Raw genomic sequence first — 25,563 nt, 5'->3', positions numbered from 1 at the left:
TGTTTGGTTTCATTGCTTACAAATTATGAGTCAAAATATTCCTCATAAAATGAGACATTAATGGAAGCCTCAGTAGCGTGGCCTGCTGGTGTTGACTTCTCTCCTCATGTTGACTTCTCTCCTCGTGTTGACTTCTCTCCTCGTGTTGACTTCTCTCCTCGTGTTGACTTCTCTCCTCGAGTTGACTTCTCTCCTCGTGTTGACTTCTGTCCTCGTGTTGACTTCTCTCCTCGTGTTGACTTCTGTCCTCGAGTTGACTTCTCTCCTCATGTTGACTTCTCTCCTCGTGTTGACTCTCTCCTCGTGTTGACTTCTTTCCTCGTGTTGACTTCTCTCCTCGTGTTGACTTCTCTCCTCGTGTTGACTTCTCTCCTCGAGTTGACTTATCTCCTCGTGTTGACTTCTCTCTTCCCCCAGACTTCCAGAGACTGCCTCAGAGCAGCCGTGTGTTCCAGGCGTTGAACGGAGACTTGTACTTCTCCAACGTTCTGAAGGAGGACTCGAGGAACGACTACATCTGTTACGCCCGTTTCCCTCACACTCAGACCATCCAGCAGAAACAACCCATCACCCTCTTAGTGCTCAACCGTAAGTGCATGTGTGTGTGTGAATGTGTGCGTGTGTGTTCTTGCGTGTGTGTGTGTGTGTGAATGTGTGCGTGTGTGTTCTTGCGTGTGTGTGTGTGTATGTGTGTGTGTGTGTGTTCTTGCGTGTGTGTGTGTGTGTGTGTGTGCGTGTGTGTTCTTGCGTGTGTGTGTGTGTATGTGTGTGTGTGTGTGTGTGTGTGTGTGTGTGTGTGTGTGTGTGTGCGTGTGTGTGTGTGTGTGTGTGTGTGTGTGTGTGTGTGTGTGTGTGTGTGTGTGCGTGTGTGTTCTTGCGTGTGTGTGTGTGTATGTGTGTGTGTGTGTGTGTGTGTGTGTGTGTGTGTGTGTGTGTGCGTGTGTGTTCTTGCGTGTGTGTGTGTGTATGTATGTGTGTGTGTGTGTGTGTGTGTGTGTGTGTGTGTGTATGTGTGTGTGTGTGTGTGTGTGTGTGTGTGTGTGTGTGTGTGTATGCTCAGCATTGAATGTGTGTGCCAGTTTGTATAAGAGTTTCCTGTCAGTGATTCCAACCTCAGCGTCGCCAGTAGTAGTCTAGTAGTGATCATGAAAAGCCTTTCTCAACAACAAAAGGCTATATATATAGTCCATATAGTCCAGTTACCACTGACTGATCGTTTAGACGATACAGATTGACAAACACGATTTGACCATCTATTCTTTATCTAGAGTATATCTATGGTCATCATTCAGCATTTTCTTCAGTTCACACAGTTTGATTTCAGTACTCAACCATTCATGTTTATTTGTCCAATCACTTTATTGACTTTAACATGTGGCATGTTTGATTGTTTTCTGTTGTGTTACAGTGGATGCAGTCAATGAGACTGTTGCTGCTTTATTCAATGAAACTGATTTTTTTAGTGGTGAGTTTTGGCAACCCCTAGTGGCTCTACCTTCCCATAGTTCGTCAACCAATAGAAAACAACCACTAACATCGACCTCTAAACCTTAACCTTACCCTTGTGATTGTCCTCATCTTTAGTAGTAAACCAATATTAGAAATCAAGCACTAGCATTAACCCCCTAAACCTTAACCTAACCCAACTTCCCACCATAACTTGACCAATGAATACATTTTTGTGAAAGACTGTCTTTTCTACAGCAACTATTTATTAACATAATTTCAAATGACTAAAATGAACCATTGCATGATGGTTCCTCCTTTGCCTTGCTCATATTTTGTAAATTCAAATGGACAAATGACATCTATTACATTCAGTAGGTCTGTATTACATTCATTAGGTCTGTATTACATTAATTACGTCTGTCTGTATTGCATTCAGAAGGTCTGTATTACATTCATTACGTCTGTCTGTATTGCATTCAGAAGGTCTGTATTACATTCATTAGGTCTGTATTACATTCAGTATGTCTATTACATTCATTAGGTCTGTATTACATTCAGTCGGTCTGTATTACATTAATTACGTCTGTCTGTATTACATTCATTAGGTCTGTATTACATTCAGTAGGTCTGTATTACATTCATTAGGTCTGTCTGTATTACATTCATTAGGTCTGTATTACATTCATTAGGTCTGTATTACATTCAGTAGGTCTGTCTATATTACATTCAGTAGGTCTGTATTACATTCAGTAGGTCTGTCTGTATTACATTCAGTAGGTCTGTCTGTATTACATTCAGTAGGTCTGTCTGTATTACATTCAGTAGGCTTGTCTGTATAACATTCAGTAGGCCTGTCTGTATTAAATGCAGTAGGTCTGTCTGTATTACATGCAGTAGGTCTGTCTGTATTAAATGCAGTAGGTATGTCTGTATTAAATGCAGTAGGTCTGTTTTACATGCAGTAGGTCTGTCTGTATTACATGCAGTAGGTATATCTGTATTACATGCAGTAGGTCTGTATTAAATGCAGTAGGTCTGTCTGTATTACATTCAGTAGGTATGTCTGTATTACATTCAGTAGGTCTGTATGTATTACATGCAGTAGGTCTGTCTGTATTACATTCAGTAGGCTACTTTTGGAAAGCTTTCTCTCTTTTATAGTCATATATTTCATTAGAGCAAAGCAGATTGACAGCCTTGCAAACTGTGAATGTTCCAACCACTACCACTCCAGTCTGTTAATCTATTCTCTTCACCCAGCCAACCGAATTCTTTCCTCCCAATCCACTTAAAACCTCTCCACTCTCTCTGACATCTTTCATTTCCTATCAGTTCCTTTCCCATTGTTTGCAAAAGCATTACTTCCTATGCGTCTGTCTGTCGAGTACCCTGAAGCTACATGTCACGCAGGCACGCAGTCAGCCGTACAACAGATGAGGCTACAGACAGGCTGATCTGACAGAAACGATGTGTCTCTCTTTCTGTATGATCATTGCCATCATCACAAGCACCATTTGTTGAACTCTTAATATCATAGTATCATATCCAAATGTGATTATTTTGAGACGGTTATCCTTATCCTCACCTTGAACTGGAAAGTAGTTTAGTATCTGGTATAACTGTACAGGAAAACAAGATGTTGTAGATATCCACCACCTCTTAGTACAGTCCTACCGCTCGAACGAAGAACCCCTTCACAGTAAGAGATGAAGGCAGGGATTCATTCCAACACATTTACGACCTGTACACTGCGCTAGACTTTTAAAGGCAATTTCCCTTACTCTTCACGATAAACACTGCTGATGTCAACTCAAACACAAATCACCTTTTAAAAAAGTCAACTGCTGTGTTTGAGTATGTGAGCCCTGACCTGTACCTTCACAGTGGTACAGCACTGACCTGTACCTTCACAGTGGTACAACCTGACCTGTACCTTCACAGTGGTACAACCTGACCTGTACCTTCACAGTGGTACAACCTGACCTGTACCTTCACAGTGGTACAACCTGACCTGTACCTTCACAGTGGTACAACCTGACCTGTACCTTCACAGTGGTACAACCTGACCTGTACCTTCACAGTGGTACAACCTGACCTGTACCTTCACAGTGGTACAACCTGACCTGTACCTTCACAGTGGTACAAACTGACCTGTACCTTCACAGTGGTACAACCTGACCTGTACCTTCACAGTGGTACAACCTGACCTGTACCTTCACAGTGGTACAACCTGACCTGTACCTTCACAGTGGTACAACCTGACCTGTACCTTCACAGTGGTACAAACTGACCTGTACCTTCACAGTGGTACAACCTGACCTGTACCTTCATAGTGGTACAACCTGACCTGTACCTTCACAGTGGTACAACCTGACCTGTACCTTCACAGTGGTACAAACTGACCTGTACCTTCACAGTGGTACAAACTGACCTTGGTAAAAAAAATACAAAAACAGGAATAAAATGGACAGAACAGCAGTAGTCTTGCTGTGACTAGCTGTGTCTCTGACCCCTCCATGTTGTTGTGACTGCAGACGGCTCCGTGGAGGAGAGGAAACCCACTTTCCTCATCCCTTCTGGCTCCAGCAGCTCCAAGATGGTGCTGAGAGGACAGGTCCTGGAGTTGGAGTGCATCACTGAGGGACTGTAAGTACTTAGTGCCAATGTGTTGTACCTGTATTATGTGTTGTGTACAGTATACCTCCATTATTACTTCATTTTGTATGTGTGCTTATAGATCATAGTGACCTAAATAAGTTCTACGTATGTCTTCACACTGTTCTCTCTCTCTCTCTCTCCCTCTTCTCTCCCTATTCCCTATCCAGTCCCACTCCAGAGGTCTCGTGGAGTAAGCTGAGTGGGGAGTTCCCTGACAAGCGTACCTCCATCGTGACCTTCCAGAAGATACTGCGTATCGTGAACGTGTCCGATGCTGACGCTGGCGAGTACCGCTGCACTGCCCACAACCACTTGGCCTCCATACACCACACCATCCGTGTCACCGTCAAAGGTATGTCATGTGACCTAGCAGTTAGTTCCGATAACTCTAGCACACATGTAGCCTATAGCAGGGTCTGCATGGGTCCGGATTCTGCACCCGCCCTTCTGATGTGGACTCCTCCTGCCTTTCCTGTCTTCCTGTCACTGTCCTACCCATTCAATAACACCACAACACTGTCACTGTCCTACTCATTCAATAACACCTCAAACAATCACTGTCCTACTCATTCAATAACACCACAACACGGTCACTGTCCTACCCATTCAATAACACCACAACACTGTCACTGTCCTACCCATTCAATAACACCACAACACTGTCACTGTCCTACCCATTCAATAACACCACAACACTGTCACTCTCCTACTCATTCAATAACTCCACAAAAAACTGTGAGGAGCGGGGCTGAAAGGGGTCAGGAACGTCCGGATGCCTCCAGGGCTTTTATCCTCTCTTTGAATCTCCCTTATTGATTTTTAAATGGTGGTATCCGGAGCAGAGTGTTCTGTCATTAACCGCTTTCCTGCCTTTCAGTATTGTGTCTGTAACCTTTCTGACCATTTTTCTCTCCCGTCACATTCCTTTTCCGTTGTTTAACCTTGTATTTTGATGCAAATTATGCAGCAAAAAAATGATCCAACCATACAGCCACCATTCATGTGAGATGAACATCAACTGAACTTCTATATTCTACCTTTAACCAACCGTCTGCTTGCCTTGTGTTCATGTGGTCCTCCTCTCCCAGCGGCACCGTACTGGATCACTACCCCCAGGAACCTGGTGCTGGCCCCTAGAGAGAAGGGTCAATTGATCTGTAGGGCCAGTGGTACTCCCAAACCCACCATCAACTGGGCCATGAATGGCATCCCCATAGAGAGTGAGTACTCGGTATTGATTGATTGATTGAGTGTCTGTCTGTCTGTCTGTCTGTCTGTCTGTCTGTCTGTCTGTCTGTCTGTCTGTCTGTCTGTCTGTCTGTCTGTCTGTCTGTCTGTCTGTCTGTCTGTCTCTTAGTGTTCATACAGTGCACAGATACCACAGTCTACTTGGGATTAAGTCATTGCATCTGCCATTGTGAGGTTTAGACACACAGACAATGTTCAAGTTAAACATTTTCTTATGTTTATGGTGAAACTTTTGACACGTGTTTTGATGCCTTGTTAGATTCACCTGAGGACTCCAATAGGAAGGTGGAGGGCGACACCATCATCTTCGACGAAGTCCAAACTGGATCCAGTGCAGTCTACCAGTGCAACGCATCCAATGAATATGGATATCTGCTGTCCAATGCCTTCGTCAACGTTCTCTGTGAGTTGACTCCTCACTCAAACTTAGAACTCAGAAGTTTGAAGTTAAAGCTTGAAACTCAGCTTTTCTGTCACTGAAGTGCATTGAACTTGCAAACACAGTGTTGTGTCTGTTTATAGCTGAAACACCCAGAGTATTGACTCCAGCTAACCAGGTCTACCAGGTGATCCGAAACAACCACGCCTTGCTGGACTGTTCCTCCTTCGGCTCGCCCATCCCCAAAATCACATGGTAAGTTCATGACCTTTGAACTTTTTGGTATACTCTACATGCAGTTATGGGTACTAAAAAGATAGGTCGCGCCACCGTAATTGCAGCAATGGGTGTGTAACACAGTGCTGTAACACAGTGCTGCAACACAGTGCTGAAACACAGTGCTACAACACAGTGCTGTAACACAGTGCTGTAACACAGTGCTGTAACACAGTGCTGCAACACAGTGCTGTAACACAGTGCTGCAACACAGTGCTGTAACACAGTGCTGTAACACAGTGCTGCAACACAGTGCTGCAACACAGTGCTGCAACACTGTGCTGCAACACTGTGCTGTAACATTGTTAAGAAACAGGGTTTTAACTTTCGGAAACAAATGTTTTAGTATGTGCAACAGAACTGCATGGTATGTGTGTGTTAAAAAATCTAGCCCCAATCCCAGGTTAAAAGTTCAGAACCTATGGTTCCACTATTCCCTGTCAGGTTTAAGGACAGCCAGTCCAGCACCCTGGAAGGGGACCCCTACTTGCTGCATGAAAATGGGACTCTGGAGATATATGTGGCCCAGGCCCTCAACAGTGGGAAGTATATCTGTGTGGCCAGGAACACTCTGGGCATCGCTGAGAACCACGTCTATCTGGAGGTCAAAGGTGAGATACCACACTATTCTCTCTCTCAATTCAATTCAAGGGGCTTTATTGGCATGGGAAACATATGTTAACATTGCCAAAGCAAGTGAGGTAGATAATATACAAAGTGAAATAAACAATAAAATGAACAGTAAACATTTAACCTACAGAAGTTTCAAAAGAATAAAGACATTACAAATGTCATATTATATATATATACAGCGTTGTAACGATGTACAAATGGTTAATGTACGAAAGTGAAAATAAATAAGCATAAATATGGGTTGTATTTACAATGGTGTTTGTTCTTCACTGGTTGCCCTTTTCTTGTGGCAACTGGTATTTCACCCAGTAGATATGGGAGTTTATCAAAATCGGGATTGTTTTCGAAATCTTTGTGTATCTGTGTAATCTGAGGGAAATATGTGTCTCTAATATGGTCATACATTGGACAGGAGGTTAGGAAGTGCAGTTCAGTTTCCACCTCATTTTGTGGGCAGTGTTCTCTCTCTCTCTCTCTCTCTCTCTCTCTCTCTCTCTCTCTCGCTCTCTCTCTCTCTCTCTCTCTCTCCTGGACGTGTTTTTCTGAAGGTTTACCACATAGGGTCCATACTTTTTCCTGACCATATGATCTAACCAGGGAAAACCGATGGCCCTGAACACCACTTAGATTAGTCTCACTGAGGTAAACAACGGAGCAGGATATTGCATTGTGTTGTTTCTGATGTAACTCCCCCCCCCCCCCCCCCCCCCCCAGAGCCAACTCGTATCCTGAAGCAGCCGAAATACAAGGTGGCCCAGAGAAACATGAACGTGGTGTTTGAGTGTAAAGTAAAACACGATCCCACCCTCATCCCCATCATGATCTGGCTGAAAGACAACGGAGAGCTGCCCGACGACGAGAGGTACGTGCTGGTACTCAAACACTCATGTTTCGACATAGAGCACGTGCCATTATATCCGCAGTAGTACGTCCTGCTTTTGTATATTCTACTCATGTTTAGTTCAATTTAGTTTATTCATTAGTCCATCAGGGCTTCCTGAGTGCATACAGAAACACACAATTCAACACAAATGAAAGAGTTATACACTTACACAAGAGGACCCTGTTAAAACCTCTTAAGGATCGGACCATTTTTTTCCATTTTTGTCTTTGTCTTCCCAGATTTCTGGTGGACTCTGACAGCTTGACCATAACAGATGTGACAGAGAACGACGCGGGAACGTACACCTGCATAATGAATACTACTCTGGACCATGACTCTGCCAGTGCTGAGCTCACTGTCGTCGGTATGTACAGATGTGGGATCTTAATTTGACCTGTATTGACGATTTGAACGTTTAATCCATGATGTTGCTTGATCGGTGGTTAGCCTGTTAGCTGGTCAAAATTAGGCGACATGAAAAGTGGAATACTGTTAATATAACTGTGTGTTAGGACAGGTTTTCAGTGAATTTATGTAAATCATGAGACTGATCAAATTAAGGTCCTACATCTGTAACTCTCTCTCGTAAACTTACATACCAGAAACATGCTCATGATCCCTCAAATCACACGACACTAACAATGTTGTTTCTGTTAGTTTTGTTGGGAAAAATTAAGTTACTCTATTCTATTATACTATATTCTATTCTATTATGTGAAATAACGCCAAGTAAGAGAGAGGGTGTCCTGTTGTTGTCTCTAATCACTAACTACTTAACCCCTACCTCACTCCCACCTGTTCTCCTACCTGGCAGAGGCAGCTCCTACTCCAGCTGTCATCTATGGTAAACCTGCAGTAAACACAAATGCTCATCTCTGCTCCCAGTCTCATGAGCTTGTGTGTGTGTTCGTGTTCGTATTCGTGTGTGTGTTGATTATGTGTCTGCATAGTCAAGCATGCTGCGCTGCTCGCAGATGTGACCGTTCACAGTGTTTGTGTGTGACATCACCAGCATCCGGACGGACGGACGGACGGACGGAGCAACAGACAGTTGTTTTATTTTAACCACCGTTTTTAAAGGGCTTATTGATTTCACCATTTTCTTATATCATTCATTCTTTATTTTAAAAGCATTTTGACGATTTAAAAAAAATCCCTAAATGTGCTTTTGTTATTTTGTTTAGCATGTGTTGTTAAAAGAATACATCAGCAATGCAGCTCATTAAAACGGAGTCTGTGAGTGTGGAGTAATTACTAGTGCCTTTAAAGGGATACTTGGGGATTTTGGCAATAATGCCACTTTCTACTTCCCCAGAGTCAGATGAACTCATGGATACCATTTTTATCTCTCTGTGTCCAGTATGAAGGAAGTTAGAGATACTTTTGCGAGCCAATGCTAACTGGCATTAGTGCAAAGACTGGAAGACTATGGTATCTACTAGCATACTAGCAGTTACCATAGATTTCCAGTCAATGTGCTAACGCTTGTTAGCAATTGCGCAAACACTACTTCACAAACTTCCTTCAAACTGCACACAAAGGCATAAAAAAATGGTATCTACGAGTTCATCCGACTCTGGAGAAGTACAGTAGATAAAGGGCTTCATTGTCTAAATGCTGAAGTACCTCTATAATCCACAGATATGTTTGTCACACTAATTGGTGTCGCTGTCCCTGCTGCAGAGTGGGGTGAAGTGTTTCATTTCCATCCAGCTCATATGTCTTTCTTGTGGCAATAAAAAGGGTCTTCTCTTGCTATGTTCCATACTTATTTTTTTATCAGTCTTTGGTTCCATACGTGGCATGGCATGAACAAATAATGTTGTCGTGCTGGGAGTCACTGTAAAGTAGCTGTCTATTGCAATGAGCTAAATGTCCTGTGTTCTCCAGAACAACCAGACCCTCCTACTGACCTGGAGTTGACCGACATGAAACCCAGGAGTGTCCAGCTCACCTGGATACCTGGAGACGAACACAAAAGCCCTATTCACAGTATGCACCTGCTGTACCTGTGTGTGTGTGTGTGTGTGTGTGTGTGTGTGTGTGTGTGTGTGTGTGTGTGTGTGTGTGTGTGTGTGTGTGTGTGTGTGTGTGTGTGTGTGTGTGTGTGTGTGTGTGTGCGCGTGTGTGTGTAGTGCTAATGACAGACTGCTATTCCCAGAACACTATCTAATGGCTGTATCATTATTATCTTGAGACTACTTCCACAGTGCTATTAGGTTTAGTCAATCTCACTGTTTTTAATGATGTTAGCACGACTCAGAGTACTTGCTAATTATGTTTGTTCAGCACTACCCATATCACATGTATTTAATGGTGAATTTGATGGGTTTCTGATAGTGTCAGGATCTTCCAGGGTAATGTTGTTAGGTGTACAGTATATCAGGGAGCTCAGAGAGATTAGGCTTGTGTCAACTATACCAAGACTGAAGTTAGATAATACATTCCCTGCAATCATTCACCATTTTTCCACTTCCTTCCCCCTCAGAATTTGTGATCCAGTACACAGACTCTCTCCACGATCATGGCCACTGGCACAACCTGACACATGTCCCGGGCAGCAAGACCACGGCCCACCTCGAACTGTCCCCTTACGTTCACTACTCCTTCAGAGTCCTGGCCCTGAACGCTGTGGGTCTCTCCGATCCCTCCAACCCCTCCCACATGTACAAGACCAACCCTGCAGGTACAGATTATAGAATTGCCTTGTTAATAATGGGGTTGATTTGGCACCGTTGATTTGGCATTCTGTTGATTTGTACATTCTGTTGATTTGTGCATATTGTTGATTTGTGCATACTGTTGATTTGGCATTCTGTTGATTTGTGCATTCTGATGATTTGGACATTCTGTTGATTTGGACATACTGTTGATTTGGCATACTGTTGATTTGTTTCATTCTGTTGATTTGTGCATACTGTTGATTTGACATTTATTCACCTGCTTCAGCTCCAGATGAGAACCCCAGCGGAGTTAAAGGTTTTGGAACTGAACATAACAATCTTATGATATTGTGGAAGGTAAGCTACAGCTGTAGCATTTTATTTGTAAGGAAGTTGGTGCCAGCTGTTCATTAATGCAGTACTGTGATTGGTGCCTGTCAGCTGTTCATTAATGCAGTACTGTGATTGGTGCCTGTCAGCTGTTCATTAATGCAGTACTGTGATTGGTGCCTGTCAGCTGTTCATTAATGCAGTACTGTGATTGGTGCCTGTCAGCTGTTCATTAATGCAGTACTGTGATTGGTGCCTGTCAGCTGTTCATTAATGTAGTAATGTGATTGGTGCCTGTCAGCTGTTCATTAATGTAGTAATGTGATTGGTGCCTGTCAGCTGTTCATTAATGCAGTACTGTGAATGGTTTCTGCCAGCTGTTCATTAATGTAGTAATGTGATTGGTTTCTGCCAGCTGTTCATTAATGTAGTAATGTGATTGGTGCCTGTCAGCTGTTCATTAATGCAGTACTGTGAATGGTTTCTGCCAGCTGTTCATTAATGTAGTAATGTGAATGGTTTCTGCCAGCTGTTCATTAATGTAGTAATGTGAATGGTGCCTGTCAGCTGTTCATTAATGCAGTACTGTGAATGGTTTCTGCCAGCTGTTCATTAATGTAGTAATGTGAATGGTGCCTGTCAGCTGTTCATTAATGCAGTACTGTGAATGGTTTCTGTCAGCTGTTCATTAATGCAGTACTGTTAGTCACAGTAATAACAATGTGATTATCTGTCTCTCGTAGCCACTGTCAGGCCTCCAGGCTAACGGTCCAGGCCTGCAGTACAAGGTGATGTGGAGACAGAAGGATGTGGACAAGAACTGGACGTCAGTGACCGTGGCCAACGTCTCCAAGTTCATGGTCTCGGGGACTCCCACCTTCACACCATACGAGGTCAAGGTTCAAGCCATTAACAACAACGGGATTGGCCCTGATCCAGCTGTGATCACTGGACACTCCGGAGAGAACTGTGAGTCACGCACAGCCATTTTGTTTCTTTAAGGATTCACGATGGGCCGGTTTCCTGGACTGTAAAGCATGCTTATTGTTTTTAAACATTATAATTTATTTATCAGGCACTCTTATCCAGAGCAATTAGGGTTTGGTGCCTTGCTCAATGGCACATCGGCAGATTGTTCACCTAGTCAGCTCAGCCATTCAAACCAGCGACCTTTCGGTTACTGTGCCAACACTCTTAACCTCTAGGCTATCTGCCGCCCCTAATGGAGAATCTCCATTGAAATGCTTCTAAGGTGTCAGGTATGAATGTGTGTCCTGAAAACTGACTGATGTGTTGCATGACGTGACAGATACAGAGTTGTTACATGTTCTATCTCTCTTCATTTGATCTGTTCTTGGAAGTTAGGGAACAGAATGGCGGCGACAGAGAGTGCTGCCTCGCTTCTAGTCCTTACAAGCATTTCACTACACTCGCAATAACATCTGCTAACCATGTGTATGTGGCAAATAAAAATGGATTTTTGATTTCAACTACAGCAGAAGTTGTAATTGTCTCAAATTCAAGTGGTGTTGTTCTGTCCCTTAGTGTGACTGGTTTCTGTTGTAATTGCGTTCCCTCTGATCGGGTTTCCCACAGTTCCGGTGCAGGCTCCAGACAGTGTCCGGGTCCTAGTGTTGAACAGCACCCTGGCTGAGGTGCACTGGGAGCCTGTCCCTCCGAAGACAGTACGGGGACACCTCAAGGGATACAAGGTACTGTACACAACGCTGTCCTCAAAGATGAGAGGATCATGTAATACTGTGATACAAAACAGTAGACGCATAGAAACAGACACACAGACAGACACATGCACGCACACATGCCGCTTACCCCCCTACCATGACACACACACACACACACCAATTTCATAGCTCTATATTTGTATATCTCAGGTGAGCTACTATCGTTAGCGGAGCCTCCATAACCCCCCCCCCCCCCCAACACACACACACACACCTATCTAACTCCTCTGTTTCTGTGTCTCTGCCAGGTGTATTACTGTCGTTAGCGGAGCCTCCACAACCCCCCCCCCCCCCCCCCAACACACACACACCTATCTAACTCCTCTGTATCTGTGTCTCTACCAGGTGTATTACTGGCGTGAGCGGAGCCTCCACAAACACAACCCCCACCGTGTGGAGCAGCAGCTCCTGTCCTTCAGTGGGAACAAGAGTCATGGCATGCTCCCAGGCCTGCAGCCCTACAGCACCTACCTGTTCAACGTCAGGGTTTACAACGGCAAGGGGGATGGCCCCGCCAGCTCCAACCTGCAGTTTGAGACCCCCGAAGGAGGTAGGAGGAGCCAACATTCATTAATTCTACGTCATAAAATATAGAAACTAGAACAGACATTCTCATTCAAGTCAACGCTCCGGCATCCATAGTTAGTGTACTGATTCAAGGAAGTTTTTGTGCTCAACTCAACTTACATTACAAAAAAACACAGATGAAGATTCATTTGTGTGAATATCCCTTTTGTGTCTATCATGCAGTTCCTGGGCCGCCATCTTTCCTGAGGATCACCAACTCTAACCTGAACAATTTGACTCTGGAATGGGGTCCTCCCAACGACCGCAACGGACACCTCACCGGCTACATCCTTAAATACCAGCAAGGTGAGCCTTCACACCTACCTATGTTAAGGACAGGTTGCATCAGGGATAAGATAGTAGATCTTTAGAGCTAGAGGTTCTGTCAGACATTTGAGATTTGAGAGATTTGAGAGCCTTTCTTGATGATTCCAAAACTTCTTTGCTGTCTGTAGTGTTGTCTAGTGTACAGGATGAGTTACTACAGGAGGAGTTACTACAGGATGAGTTACTACAGGATGAGTTACTACAGGATGAGTTACTACAGGAGGAGTTACTACAGGAGGAGTTACTACAGGAGGAGTTACTACAGGAGGAGTTACTACAGGAGGAGTTACTACAGGAGGAGTTACTACAGGATGAGTTACTACATGATGAGTTACTACATGATGAGTTACTACATGATGAGTTACTACATGATGAGTTACTACAGGAGGATTTACTACAGGAGGAGTTACTACAGGAGGAGTTACTACAGGATGAGTTACTACATGATGAGTTACTACATGATGAGTTACTACATGATGAGTTACTACAGGAGGATTTACTACAGGAGGATTTACTACAGGAGGATTTACTACAGGATGAGTTACTACAGGATGAGTTACTACAGGATGAGTTACTACATGATGAGTTACTACATGATGAGTTACTACATGATGAGTTACTACATGATGAGTTACTACAGGAGGATTTACTACAGGAGGATTTACTACAGGATGAGTTACTACAGGATGCGTTACTACATGATGAGTTACTACATGATGAGTTACTACATGATGAGTTACTACAGGAGGATTTACTACAGGAGGAGTTACTACATGAGGAGTTACTACATGATGAGTTACTAGATGATGAGTTACTACATGATGAGTTACTACAGGATGAGTTACTACAGGAGGAGTTATTACAGGAGTAGTTACTACAGGAGGAGTTATCATTGGAAGAGTTATTACAGTAGGCGTTATTACAGTAGGCATGTATGTACAGTATGTTGTATTGACCAAACCAGAAACATCAATAAACAGCTCTCCACATCTACCTTATCCCCTCCTCCACCTCTCTAATCCTCCACCTCTCCCCTCCTCCATCTCTACCTTACCCCCTCCTCCTCCTCTCCCCTCCTCCACCTCTACCTTACCCCCTCCTCCACCTCTCCCCTCCTCCACCTCTACCTTACCTCCTCCTCCACCTCTCCCCTCCTCCACCTCTACCTTACCTCCACCTCCACCTCCACCTCTCCCCTCCTCTACCTCTACCTTACCTCCTCCTCCACCTCTCCCCTCCTCCACCTCTACCTTACCTCCTCCTCCACCTCTCCCCTCCTCCACCTCTACCTTACCTCCTCCTCCACCTCTCCCCTCCTCCACCTCTACCTTACCTCCTCCTCCACCACCTCTACCTTACCTCCTCCTCCACCTCTCCCCTCCTCCACCTCTACCTTACCTCCTCCTCCACCTCTCCCCTCCTCCACCTCTACTTTACCTCCTCCTCCACCTCTCCCCTCCTCCACCTCTACCTTACCTCCTCCTCCACCTCTCCCCTCCTCCACCTCTACGTTACCTCCTCCTCCACCTCTCCCCTCCTCCACCTCTACCTTACCTCCTCCTCCACCTCGTCAGTCAACAACTCCAACGAGCTGGGTCCGATTGAAGAGCTGGCCCTGCCGGCCAACAAGACCTCCGTCACGCTCCCCAATCTCAAGTACAGCACACGCTACAAGTTTTATTTCCATGCCAAAACAGGCCAGGGAGCAGGGCCAGTCATTACAGAGGAAGCCGTCACTATTATGGACGAAGGTAAGTGTGAAAGTACTCTACTGAATGTCACAGGTAGAAAACAAACTTTGACTGTAGTCAAAGACGGTAGAGGACGTACCCTGTAAATTGATATGGTTACATACCATTCCACACATGTACCAGGTTGAATGGTTCAAGTCAACACCAAACATCTAGATGGTGTATTGTGTGTCTTATACTCGCATGCTTCTCTGTTTTACGTTCATGATGTCAGTCTGTTGTCCTTGTGGATCTACTGTTGAATCGTCTTCAGTGTGTCAGACAGTGTACAGCTTTGTGCCAAAGCATGATATAACCTCAGTGTAGCAATGGTTGTAAGAACACTAACTGTGAGTGTGTTTCCCAGTACTTTGACATTAGCTGGTCCAGTTAGTTTTGTATTACAGCATGTTCCTGCTTACTCACCGGTTCATTTAGTGAAAGGAACTGCAGGAGTCATACTGACTTTGATATCAACTTTTGTGTCCCCTCTTTTCCCTCAAAGTCCTAATGTATCAGCCTTCAGTAGACGAGGTTGGAGGAGGTACCTGTAGCTCTCAGAGTCTGCATGCTCCTCATACAAACAGATCCTGGCCCATATTTACAAAGCATCTCAGAATAAGAGTACTGACCTAGAATCAGTTTTAATGAATAGATCAGCACTCATACTGTACTCTGAGATGCTTTACGCATACTGCCTTGGCTTCAAAGACCCGTCTAAGCCTGTGTTTCCCCTTAGGAAGACTCTCCTCCTGCTCCCACCAATCCCCTTGACCCCTCGACTCAGCAGGACCTGAATTCCAATGTGAAACATTGAAGATAGCTACATACAGATGTAGAATCTTAATTTGACCTATATTGTCACAGCAAGTGTTACAATAAAACATTTACAAACATAATCCTGCAGCAAACTAATTAGAACGTTTAGTCCATAATTTTGCTTGATCGGTGGTTAGGCTATTAGCTGGTTAAAATCAGGCTACAAGTGTTAATATTACCATGTGCTAGTGCATTTTTTCAGTGAATTTATGTAAATCCCAAAGCTCATCTGCATTTCCTATTGGCGCAGGGAAATCCTCAGCAACAATAGAGTGATCAAATTAAAATCCTACATCTGTACAGACATAATTATATGATGTGGTGCTTATTTACCTGCTGTAACACAGTTAACCATATAGCACACTCAAAACTCTTCAGTGTTGCATCTTACTTTCTAACGGCGTGATGGCGACTCTGTGACTGCTGATCTATGTCTGTATTTCTATGTCTGGCTGGTGCTGTGCCGTCCCATGCATGACATTGTGCGTGTTTGAACCCTGCTCCGACTGATCCCCACCCTCAGACATGCTGACCTCCACTGCATGCGTGGTAATGGACCTGTTTGTAGCCAGCTCACTGTCTTACCTTTGCCTGTGGTTGAAGCTGCCGTGTCTGTTGAGTGTTGGGTGTTTCTTATTCTTCTCCGTGTTGTTCCAGGGAACACCCGAACCCAAACCTCACCTCCCATAGCAGGGTCTCCTCCACGCCACCCATTCCACAAGGGTACAGCCGCTCTAGTCAATGTCCATGCACATCTTACAGTCTTAGTGATTTACGTATTACAAATGTTCAGGCTTTATTGTCTGAATCCGTTTGTAAGGTACTTGTAGGAGAGGAGTAACTGTAGATTTAATAGAAGTAGGACTAACTTAAAGTGGAATGGAAAATCAACGTGTATCTTGCTTTGATTTAGACCTATAGATTCTATGATACAGACAGATGTTCAATATAATCTATGCCTACAAGCAAATGATGTGTTATTTGTATGGTATAAACCAGTGGTTCCCAACCTTTTTTAGTTGTTGTATCACCAACTGAATTTTGCTCTGCCCGGAGTACCCCTCAAGTACCCCCTCGTGTATTTTACCAGTAAGCCTATGGTCTCATTGGTCGTCTCAAGTACCCCCTGTTGATAGGCCAAGTACCCCTGGTTGGGAACCACTGATATAAACTGTAACAAAGTCAGTTACGGGCTTTGTCAGTATATAAGTAAGTTGAGTGTGAGTGCACAGACTTAGAGTCAGACTCAGATTGATATAAGTAAGTTGAGTGTGAGTGCACAGACTTAAAGTCAGACTCAGATTGATATAAGTAAGTTGAGTGTGAGTGCACAGACTTAGAGTCAGACTCAGATTGATATAAGTAAGTTGAGTGTGAGTGCACAGACTTAAAGTCAGACTCAGATTGATATAAGTAAGTTGAGTGTGAGTGCACAGACTTAAAGTCAGACTCAGATTGATATATTTTTTACGGAGTATTTTAGGAGTATTTTAGGAGTATTTTAGGAGTATTTTCAGCAGGAACAGTTTGATTAGAACTGTATTTTTTTCAATTGACCTTTGACCTACATGGTGTGAGCTTTATGGTTGTCTTCTTCTCTCGTTGTGCTCAGTGCATCCAGCGGCTCCGGCATTCGGGAACGTTAGCTCCTCCGTGGGAGAGGACGGAATGCTTATCAGTTGGGAATACTGGGGAACGGAAAAACATGTTTATGTAGAATATATCATTAAGAACGACAACAGTAAGACAAACTATTTTATCCACTGTACATCCGTTATACTTAAACATATAGGTACAAGAGACTCCTACTCAGTGATTTGCTAATACGGGTTTATGCAAACATTGGCAGTTACAGTATCAGTCTAATGTGTGGACACACCTACTCATTCAAGGGTTTTTTTCTTGATTTTTGCTATTTTCTACATTGTAAAGACAAACCCTTGAATGAGTAGGTTGTGTCAAACTTTTGAACTGTACTGTATGTCTAGCACAGATAGGATAAATGATCTAGTCTGATTTAAAAAATTATCTTTGATATACTGCCTTCAAACTGCCCCGACACAAACCTAATAATAAACAGGAAAAAGCAGCAGAAAAAGTCTAAACAGAGATGGGCAACTCCAGTCCTCAGGGGCCGGAGTGCTGTCACACTTTGTCCCCATTCCTTGCAAACACAGCTGATTGAACTAATTGCGTACTAAACTGAATATCATGATTAGTTGATTATTGGAGTCAGGTATGTTCGCTGGGGCTGGGGAAAAAGGGTGACCCTAATCAGGCCCCCGAGGACTGGACTTGCCCATCCGGGGTCTAAAAGGATATTTTTAATATCCCATATTGATTGAATTCTCAACATGTCTGTAGTTGTTTTGTTGACCTACACCGAGGGTAAAAACACACACCTAAATTAATTGTGTTTGTAGTATAAATATTTTGAAAAACTGAATTCAAATACTCAAATGCGTTTGTACCATCCCCATAAATGTAATAGGGACAATAATGTAGTACAAGTGCCGGCTGAAATAGCATATTAGAGTAATCTGATTTAGTTGAATAACACAATTCTTCACTGAGACACATCCTCTAGTGAATTATTATGATCATACTTCATTTGTAGAATTCCATGAAATAACATACTATGCAGGTGGGTCTTTCTATAAATAATGGGCACAATGTGGGACATTGGGATCAAAATAAAAAATATTTTTATGCAGTTCCAGATGTGTATTTAGAGGAGTAAAAGGGAATATATGCAAATTGCCCTTAACTCCACCTACACAACATCATAGGACTATACATTGGCTACAATAATTACTTGGACTTTTCAAGCACCCAATTGAGGACATTTTCAAGGTAGGCCTATTCCAATACTTGCATTTCTGAGTATTGTTTAAAATTGCAAGAGTAACATGGAAAATAATATCAATTTGTCCTGTTATTTCATTACCAAATCATAGAGTCAATAAGCCCACTAGGCTATGTAATGTGTTGTCATTATATCCAGAATAATTCACAGGAAGAGCGTTGGGTGTTGCGCAATAGTCTATCCGACACAATTGCGCACAGCAGACTTCAGGTGTCCAATCAGAAGCACAAAAACATAGGAAAACATGAACACAATAACTAGGATGCTTTCTCTGTTAAATCTAACGAGACCCTGCTGTAAATCAAGCTGACAACAACAGAAGATAAACATCAAGTCACTCGGGTTATTAGATCCAACCTGGATCCAGGCACCACTGTCTTCACCGGTGTAACCAATGAGACACCAAAATATTCTGGACATTCCTTTTTTTTCCAGCACTGTTGTTGTGTCACATTCACTTTCACAGAGAACAGCTGTTCTTCACTTGACTGTCAGTCAGAAAATTCCTTCCTGGATCAGATGATGATGTGTGAAAATACCACGGCGTAACTAATCAGTTGAACAACAAATGTGCACCCAACAAGTATTATACATAATTACTGAAGAACCACGGTAATGACAGTATCGATGTAGGTTTTAAGTATTCAGGTAAGGTGACTCTTTTGGTTGAAGCATTTGATTTTGCAATCGCATGTATTATTTTGGATTTGTGTGCCCATGAAAACTGTTTTCACACCGTTTTCACACCGTAACATAAGAAACTGAATGTTACCTAGTTACACAGCATTTCTGAGATCTCTATACAACAAATTGTCAGACAGCTAGATCCAGGATTCTCACAGAGTTCAAGTTCAATGTCTAATTTAACCGATTAATGCTTAATATATGATCTAACGACAACTTACACTGCCATAAATGCAAGGACAGAAAAGTAATGTCACATGATTTTAAACAAATTGGTCAAGACACCAACCATGATAAAGGATTTAACAGGTTTTAAATCAACTTGTGAATTATATTGAATATAGCTATGATCCCCATTATATCTTAACGTAAAGACATTAAAAAAAATAGCAGATTATTATCAATGGCTTATCAATATCTGTGACAAGTTGCCCCGTAAATAGGAAATACTCACTGGTTCCCTAGTTTATAGAAAGACCCATATACACAATTAGTGATATTTAATATTGATATGATAGACGCCAGTTCATGACAGAAGATAAAACCATCCCTTCATGAAACTCCATAGCCCATCCCAACATTGTTACAATGTCAGGTGTATGGTGGACATATTAGGACATCAACAATGTTTGTCTAACTAAGTACGGTAGTCCTAATATGTGCACCATACATTCTGACTATGATGGATGTCCTAACATGTGCACCGGACAGGCAAACATCTTTCAAAGCGCCTTTCTTCCTGCAGCTCTCGGTGAAGAGGATTGGCAGAAAGAGTATGTAAATGGATCTCAGGCCTATGTGCTGAAGGGCTTAAAGGAGGGCCTGTCCTATAGGGTACGCGTGGTTGCCAAGGGTCACGACGACCAAGCAGTGCTCCACCAATCAGAAGAGCTTTTGGTGACCGTTCCAGGTGAGGCAGCACGCGATTGCCTGGTCATCACCGGCGCCGCCCGGCCTCGCCTCGCCTTGCCCTGTGTTGTTGTAGAGATTGAGAAACATGTTTGGTATGCTAGCTGTGTAATTCTCTACTGCTTAGGCACCTATTCAGTAGGTACACGATCCAGTTTATTAACAGTATATCTGTTGTTGTGGTCATTCTAATGTTCAGGTGAGATATAGACTGGGTGGTTTTCTGACCTGCGTGATGTCATCCTGTCTGTGTGTTGTTTTCCTGGAGAGACGTCCTGTAAGACCATCTCCTTGTAGATCATATCATTCACTTAATGACGGAGATATAATCCACCTGACTGTCCTTCTGTGCTTAACTTGTCTGTGTGTGTGTGCGTGTGTGTGTCTCTCTCTCTGTGTGTGTGTGTCTGTCTCTCTCTCTCTGTGTGTGTGTGTGTGTGTGTGTGTGTGTCTCTCTCCCTGTGTGTGTGTGTGTGTCTGTGTGTGTGTGTGTGTGTGTGTGTGTGTGTGTGTGTGTGTGTGTGTGTGTGTGTGTGTGTGTGTGAGATTGAGAGGAAAGAAAGAGTGCTAGAAAACTTGAGAACATTGTTTGCCTCACCTACTGACGGAGTCGAGCTGTTAACCATCATAATCACTCTCTGTATTAATGTGCCTTCTTTAACTTCCACAGCTGAGATGTTTAACACAACATCACTATCATAACTACTATCAACAACAACAACAACAACAACATAACATCACTATCATAACTACTAACAACAACAACAACATAACATCACTATCATAACTACTATCAACAACAACATAACATCACTATCATAACTACTATCAACAACAACATAACATCACTATCATAACTACTATCAACAACAACAACATAACATCACTATCATAACTACTAACAACAACAACAACATAAAATCACTATCATAACTACTATCAACAACCACAACATAACATCACTATCATAACTACTAACAACAACAACAACATAACATCACTATCATAACTACTAACAACAACATAACATCACTATCATAACTACTAACAACAACATAACATCACTATCATAACTACTATCAACAACAACAACATAACATCACTATCATAACTACTATCAACAACAACAACATAACATCACTATCATAACTACTATCAACAACAACAACATAACATCACTATCATAACTACTAACAACAACAACATAATATCACTATCATAACTACTATCAACAACAACACCAAAAACAACAACATAACATCACTATCATAACTACTAACAACAACAACAACAACAACAACAACATAACATCACTATCATAACTACTATCAACAACAACAACATAACATCACTATCATAACTACTATCAACAACAACAACAACATAACATCACTATCATAACTACTATCAACAACAACATAACATCACTATCATAACTACTAGCAACAACAACAACATAACATCACTATCATAACTACTATCAACAACAACAACATAACATCACTATCATAACTACTATCAACAACAACATAACATCACTATCATAACTACTATCAACAACAACAACATAACATCACTATCATAACTACTAACAACAACAACAACATAACATCACTATCATAACTACTATCAACAACAACAACATAACATCACTATCATAACTACTATCAACAACAACAACAACATAACATCACTATCATAACTACTATCAACAACAACAACAACATAACATCACTATCATAACATCACAACTGTCTGTTACAGTAACACTATGTAACAATTTCCAAACAACACGTTCAAACATTGTATTGCTTTGGAATCCTATATATATACTATCATGTACTTATGTTTTGATGGTCAGTATCTACTTTAGGAGCTGTGATTACAATAGTGGCTGTGTGATAATAATAAGAATTCATTTATTGTCCATTAACATTGTCATTATATTACAGTATAGGAACGAGGTTTACCTTCCTCAATTAAAGCAAGCAGGACTGTCATTAACAGTGTTCCAATGTTCTCTTCCTTGCCTTTGGTGCCTGACCAGCTATGCCATCCAGACAGGCTGACATCGCTACTCAGGGCTGGTTCATCGGCCTGATGTGTGCCATCGCTCTCCTCATCCTCGTCCTCCTCATCATCTGCTTCATTAAGAGGAATAAGGGAGGCAAATACCCAGGTGGGTGACACACACACACACACACACACACGTATACACAGACACACGTATACACATATACACACACACACACACACACGTATATACAGACACACACACACACACGTATATACAGACACACACACACACGTATACACATACACACACACACACACGTATACACAGACACACACACACACACACGTATACACAGACACACAAGTGTGCAAACGTTCACACACACACACGTCTATGCAGACACGCACACACAAACACACTCACTTCCGTCTCCACATCCATCACCTAGCTCAGGTCATAGTATCAGACCCATTTGCTCAATCTCTGTCCCTAGTGAAAGAAAAAGAGGACGCTCACACAGACCCAGAGTTCCAGCCCATGAAAGAGGATGACTGTACTTTTGGGGAATACAGGTGAGAAACGTGAATCTGGAGCCCGTGTGCCAAGATCCTACACCTGCCCCAAGCCAACCACCCCACCAAGGCCCCGCTTCCTCCCCTGACCTGGTTCCTCTCAGCTGGGCAGGAGCTCTGCCCCGCCCCCCTCCCTCCTTACAGCTGACCTCCAGCTGCTGGGCCTCAGACCCCCCTCTTACAGCTGTCCTTTCAAACCCCCCCCCTTCAGGACCAGCATCGTTCCAACAAGGATTCTGTCAGTGCAGCTCTTTGGCGCTACACAGTAAAGCACAAGCCTGTTCTAAGGGAGGACGTTGGGATGGGGTCAGAGATGGGGACGGGGTCAGAGATGGGGACAGGGGGGGTGGGGGGGTCGGGGGGAGGTCTGGGTCAGAAGTGGGGTCAGTGACGGGTTCAGGGACGGGGGGGGGGGATTGGATTCTCCTCTGCTTAGTGTGTTGGTGGCTTGTGTGCCCCACCAACAGATTGATATTGTAGTGTGTTTGACTGTGTTGCGTCGTTCGAGAAGCAGGATATACAATATAATTCAGGTCTAAGTTTTAGGGGATTTTCAAGCTTTTAAAAACTTTCCCAAGGACTGTCAGGAAAATTTGCAGTACTCAGTTACAGCATCCCAAACTGGCATGCGTAGATACTGAAACCTGCCCCACTCATTTCTAATTTCTAACCAAATGAATCCCTTTGTAATGAATACATTATGCATATAAATATAGCTATTGTATTATATAATATACATGCTTAGTAAATGAATGTTTGCATACATAAGCATACAGTGAGGGCATTCATCCCAGTCCATATTAGCTCTAACTATCTGCAGTAATCTAGATATGCTTGCACTAGCATCCTCTAATCATTTTTCTAGACTGCTTGCTTTTCCAACCACGCATGCAAATATGAAGAACGTTGAAGCACTTTATTTATGTATAGCTTTATCCCCAATTTATCTGATGGGTTTTGCTTTTTGTATTTGCTATTATTACTTTTTGTATCATATATTTAAACATAAATATGTTATATAATATACATGATATGCCGTGATACATACGTATGGATATATAATGTTGTCTGATGTGCGTGATGTGGTGAAGATCTTATAAGAAAATGACTGTAGGCAATATTTTATTGGATGAAATCCTAGATATGTACAGTATATGTTATCCAGTATGAAGCTACTGTATCAGCATGTTGGAGGGACATGGCCAGCACTGAGAGTACTGTCAATCCCAGGGCTAAAAGGATGCTATTTAAAGTTTATACAAGGCAAAATACTATTGTTATTCTGCCCACGTCATAACTCTATCTAGTTTGTGATCCTAACATGAGAGAAACCCTAATTTATCCATTCAAATAAGAAAATAATAGACAATATAACAGAGTTTATATCGTTCAAAAAACAAGTATTAGATAATATATCACAAGGCTAAATGTATGATAAAGAGTGGCTTTGTGAAGAGATATCAAACTTTCCATCGATGCCATTATTCCAACCAAGGTGGACTAGAGCTTTATGTCAATAGAGACATAACCACCTAACTCTACTGACCTGTTCTGGTGTGACTGCAGTAAGTCCTGCACTATAACCACCTAACTCTACTGACCTGTTCTGGTGTGACTGCAGTAGGTCCTGTACTATAACCACCTAACTCTACTGACCTGTTCTGGTGTGACTGCAGTAGGTCCTGTACTATAACCACCTAACTCTACTGACCTGTTCTGGTGTGACTGCAGTAAGTCCTGTACTATAACCACCTAACTCTACTGACCTGTTCTGGTGTGACTGCAGTAGGTCCTGTACTATAACCACCTAACTCTACTGACCTGTTCTGGTGTGACTGCAGTAAGTCCTGCACTATAACCACCTAACTCTACTGACCTGTTCTGGTGTGACTGCAGTAGGTCCTGTACTATAACCACCTAACTCTACTGACTTGTTCTGGTGTGACTGCAGTAAGTCCTGCACTATAACCACCTAACTCTACTGACCTGTTCTGGTGTGACTGCAGTAAGTCCTGTACTATAACAACCTAACTCTACTGACCTGTTCTGGTGTGACTGCAGTAAGTCCTGCACTATAACCACCTAACTCTACTGACCTGTTCTGGTGTGACTGCAGTAAGTCCTGTACTATAACCACCTAACTCTACTGACCTGTTCTGGTGTGACTGCAGTAAGTCCTGTACTATAACCACCTAACTCTACTGACCTGTTCTGGTGTGACTGCAGCAAGTCCTGTACTATAACCACCTAACTCTACTGACCTGTTCTGGTGTGACTGCAGTAAGTCCTGTACTATAACAACCTAACTCTACTGACCTGTTCTGGTGTGACTGCAGTAAGTCCTGTACTATAACCACCTAACTCTACTGACCTGTTCTGGTGTGACTGCAGTAAGTCCTGTACTATAACAACCTAACTCTACTGACCTGTTCTGGTGTGACTGCAGTAAGTCCTGTACTATAACAACCTAACTCTACTGACCTGTTCTGGTGTGACTGCAGTAAGTCCTGTACTGTGTGATGTATCTGTTGACATTGAGCACCAGCGTCTACACTTACAGGTGTAATGGGATGTTATTATTTCACATTTATTTAACTTGTATATAGCTCTTTTCATTACATAAAATAATGCCAAAGCTCATATTGTTAGAGAAAGATACATACTGCTATGTTAGTGGCTGCCTTATGCTTAGAATAGAAGGGCACAGTAAAACACAGATAACTTGGGTTACCAAGTGTACATGATAGTCAGTCTAGTATGGAGTCTGCAGATGAAAACAGTATTCCCATTTTAAAACTTTGTAAAACACTC

General features: G+C 42.7%; 1 protein-coding gene across 1 annotated transcript in view; it reads left to right on the top strand.

The window, feature by feature from the left end:
- The first annotated feature begins 468 nt into the window (after positions 1 to 468).
- The window catches only part of LOC109867041 (neuronal cell adhesion molecule), a 30,644-nt gene continuing 5,549 nt past the window's right edge, over positions 469 to 25,563 (top strand). Inside the window, exons 1-19 of the mRNA XM_031802107.1 lie at positions 469 to 588; positions 3,984 to 4,095; positions 4,275 to 4,459; positions 5,196 to 5,327; positions 5,615 to 5,758; positions 5,878 to 5,989; positions 6,455 to 6,621; positions 7,358 to 7,505; positions 7,766 to 7,890; positions 9,417 to 9,518; positions 10,015 to 10,212; positions 10,476 to 10,546; positions 11,263 to 11,488; positions 12,116 to 12,231; positions 12,607 to 12,811; positions 13,012 to 13,134; positions 14,730 to 14,906; positions 22,211 to 22,342; positions 22,674 to 22,752. Of these exons, the coding sequence (XP_031657967.1) occupies positions 4,046 to 4,095; positions 4,275 to 4,459; positions 5,196 to 5,327; positions 5,615 to 5,758; positions 5,878 to 5,989; positions 6,455 to 6,621; positions 7,358 to 7,505; positions 7,766 to 7,890; positions 9,417 to 9,518; positions 10,015 to 10,212; positions 10,476 to 10,546; positions 11,263 to 11,488; positions 12,116 to 12,231; positions 12,607 to 12,811; positions 13,012 to 13,134; positions 14,730 to 14,906; positions 22,211 to 22,342; positions 22,674 to 22,752 (2,492 nt within the window). The 5' untranslated portion in view covers positions 469 to 588; positions 3,984 to 4,045. The remainder of the gene's footprint in view (positions 589 to 3,983; positions 4,096 to 4,274; positions 4,460 to 5,195; positions 5,328 to 5,614; positions 5,759 to 5,877; positions 5,990 to 6,454; positions 6,622 to 7,357; positions 7,506 to 7,765; positions 7,891 to 9,416; positions 9,519 to 10,014; positions 10,213 to 10,475; positions 10,547 to 11,262; positions 11,489 to 12,115; positions 12,232 to 12,606; positions 12,812 to 13,011; positions 13,135 to 14,729; positions 14,907 to 22,210; positions 22,343 to 22,673; positions 22,753 to 25,563) is intronic.

Source organism: Oncorhynchus kisutch, linkage group LG22 (genome assembly GCF_002021735.2).
Source record: "Oncorhynchus kisutch isolate 150728-3 linkage group LG22, Okis_V2, whole genome shotgun sequence".
Lineage (NCBI taxonomy): Eukaryota > Metazoa > Chordata > Actinopteri > Salmoniformes > Salmonidae > Oncorhynchus > Oncorhynchus kisutch.
This window is presented reverse-complemented; position numbering and strand designations above follow the sequence as displayed.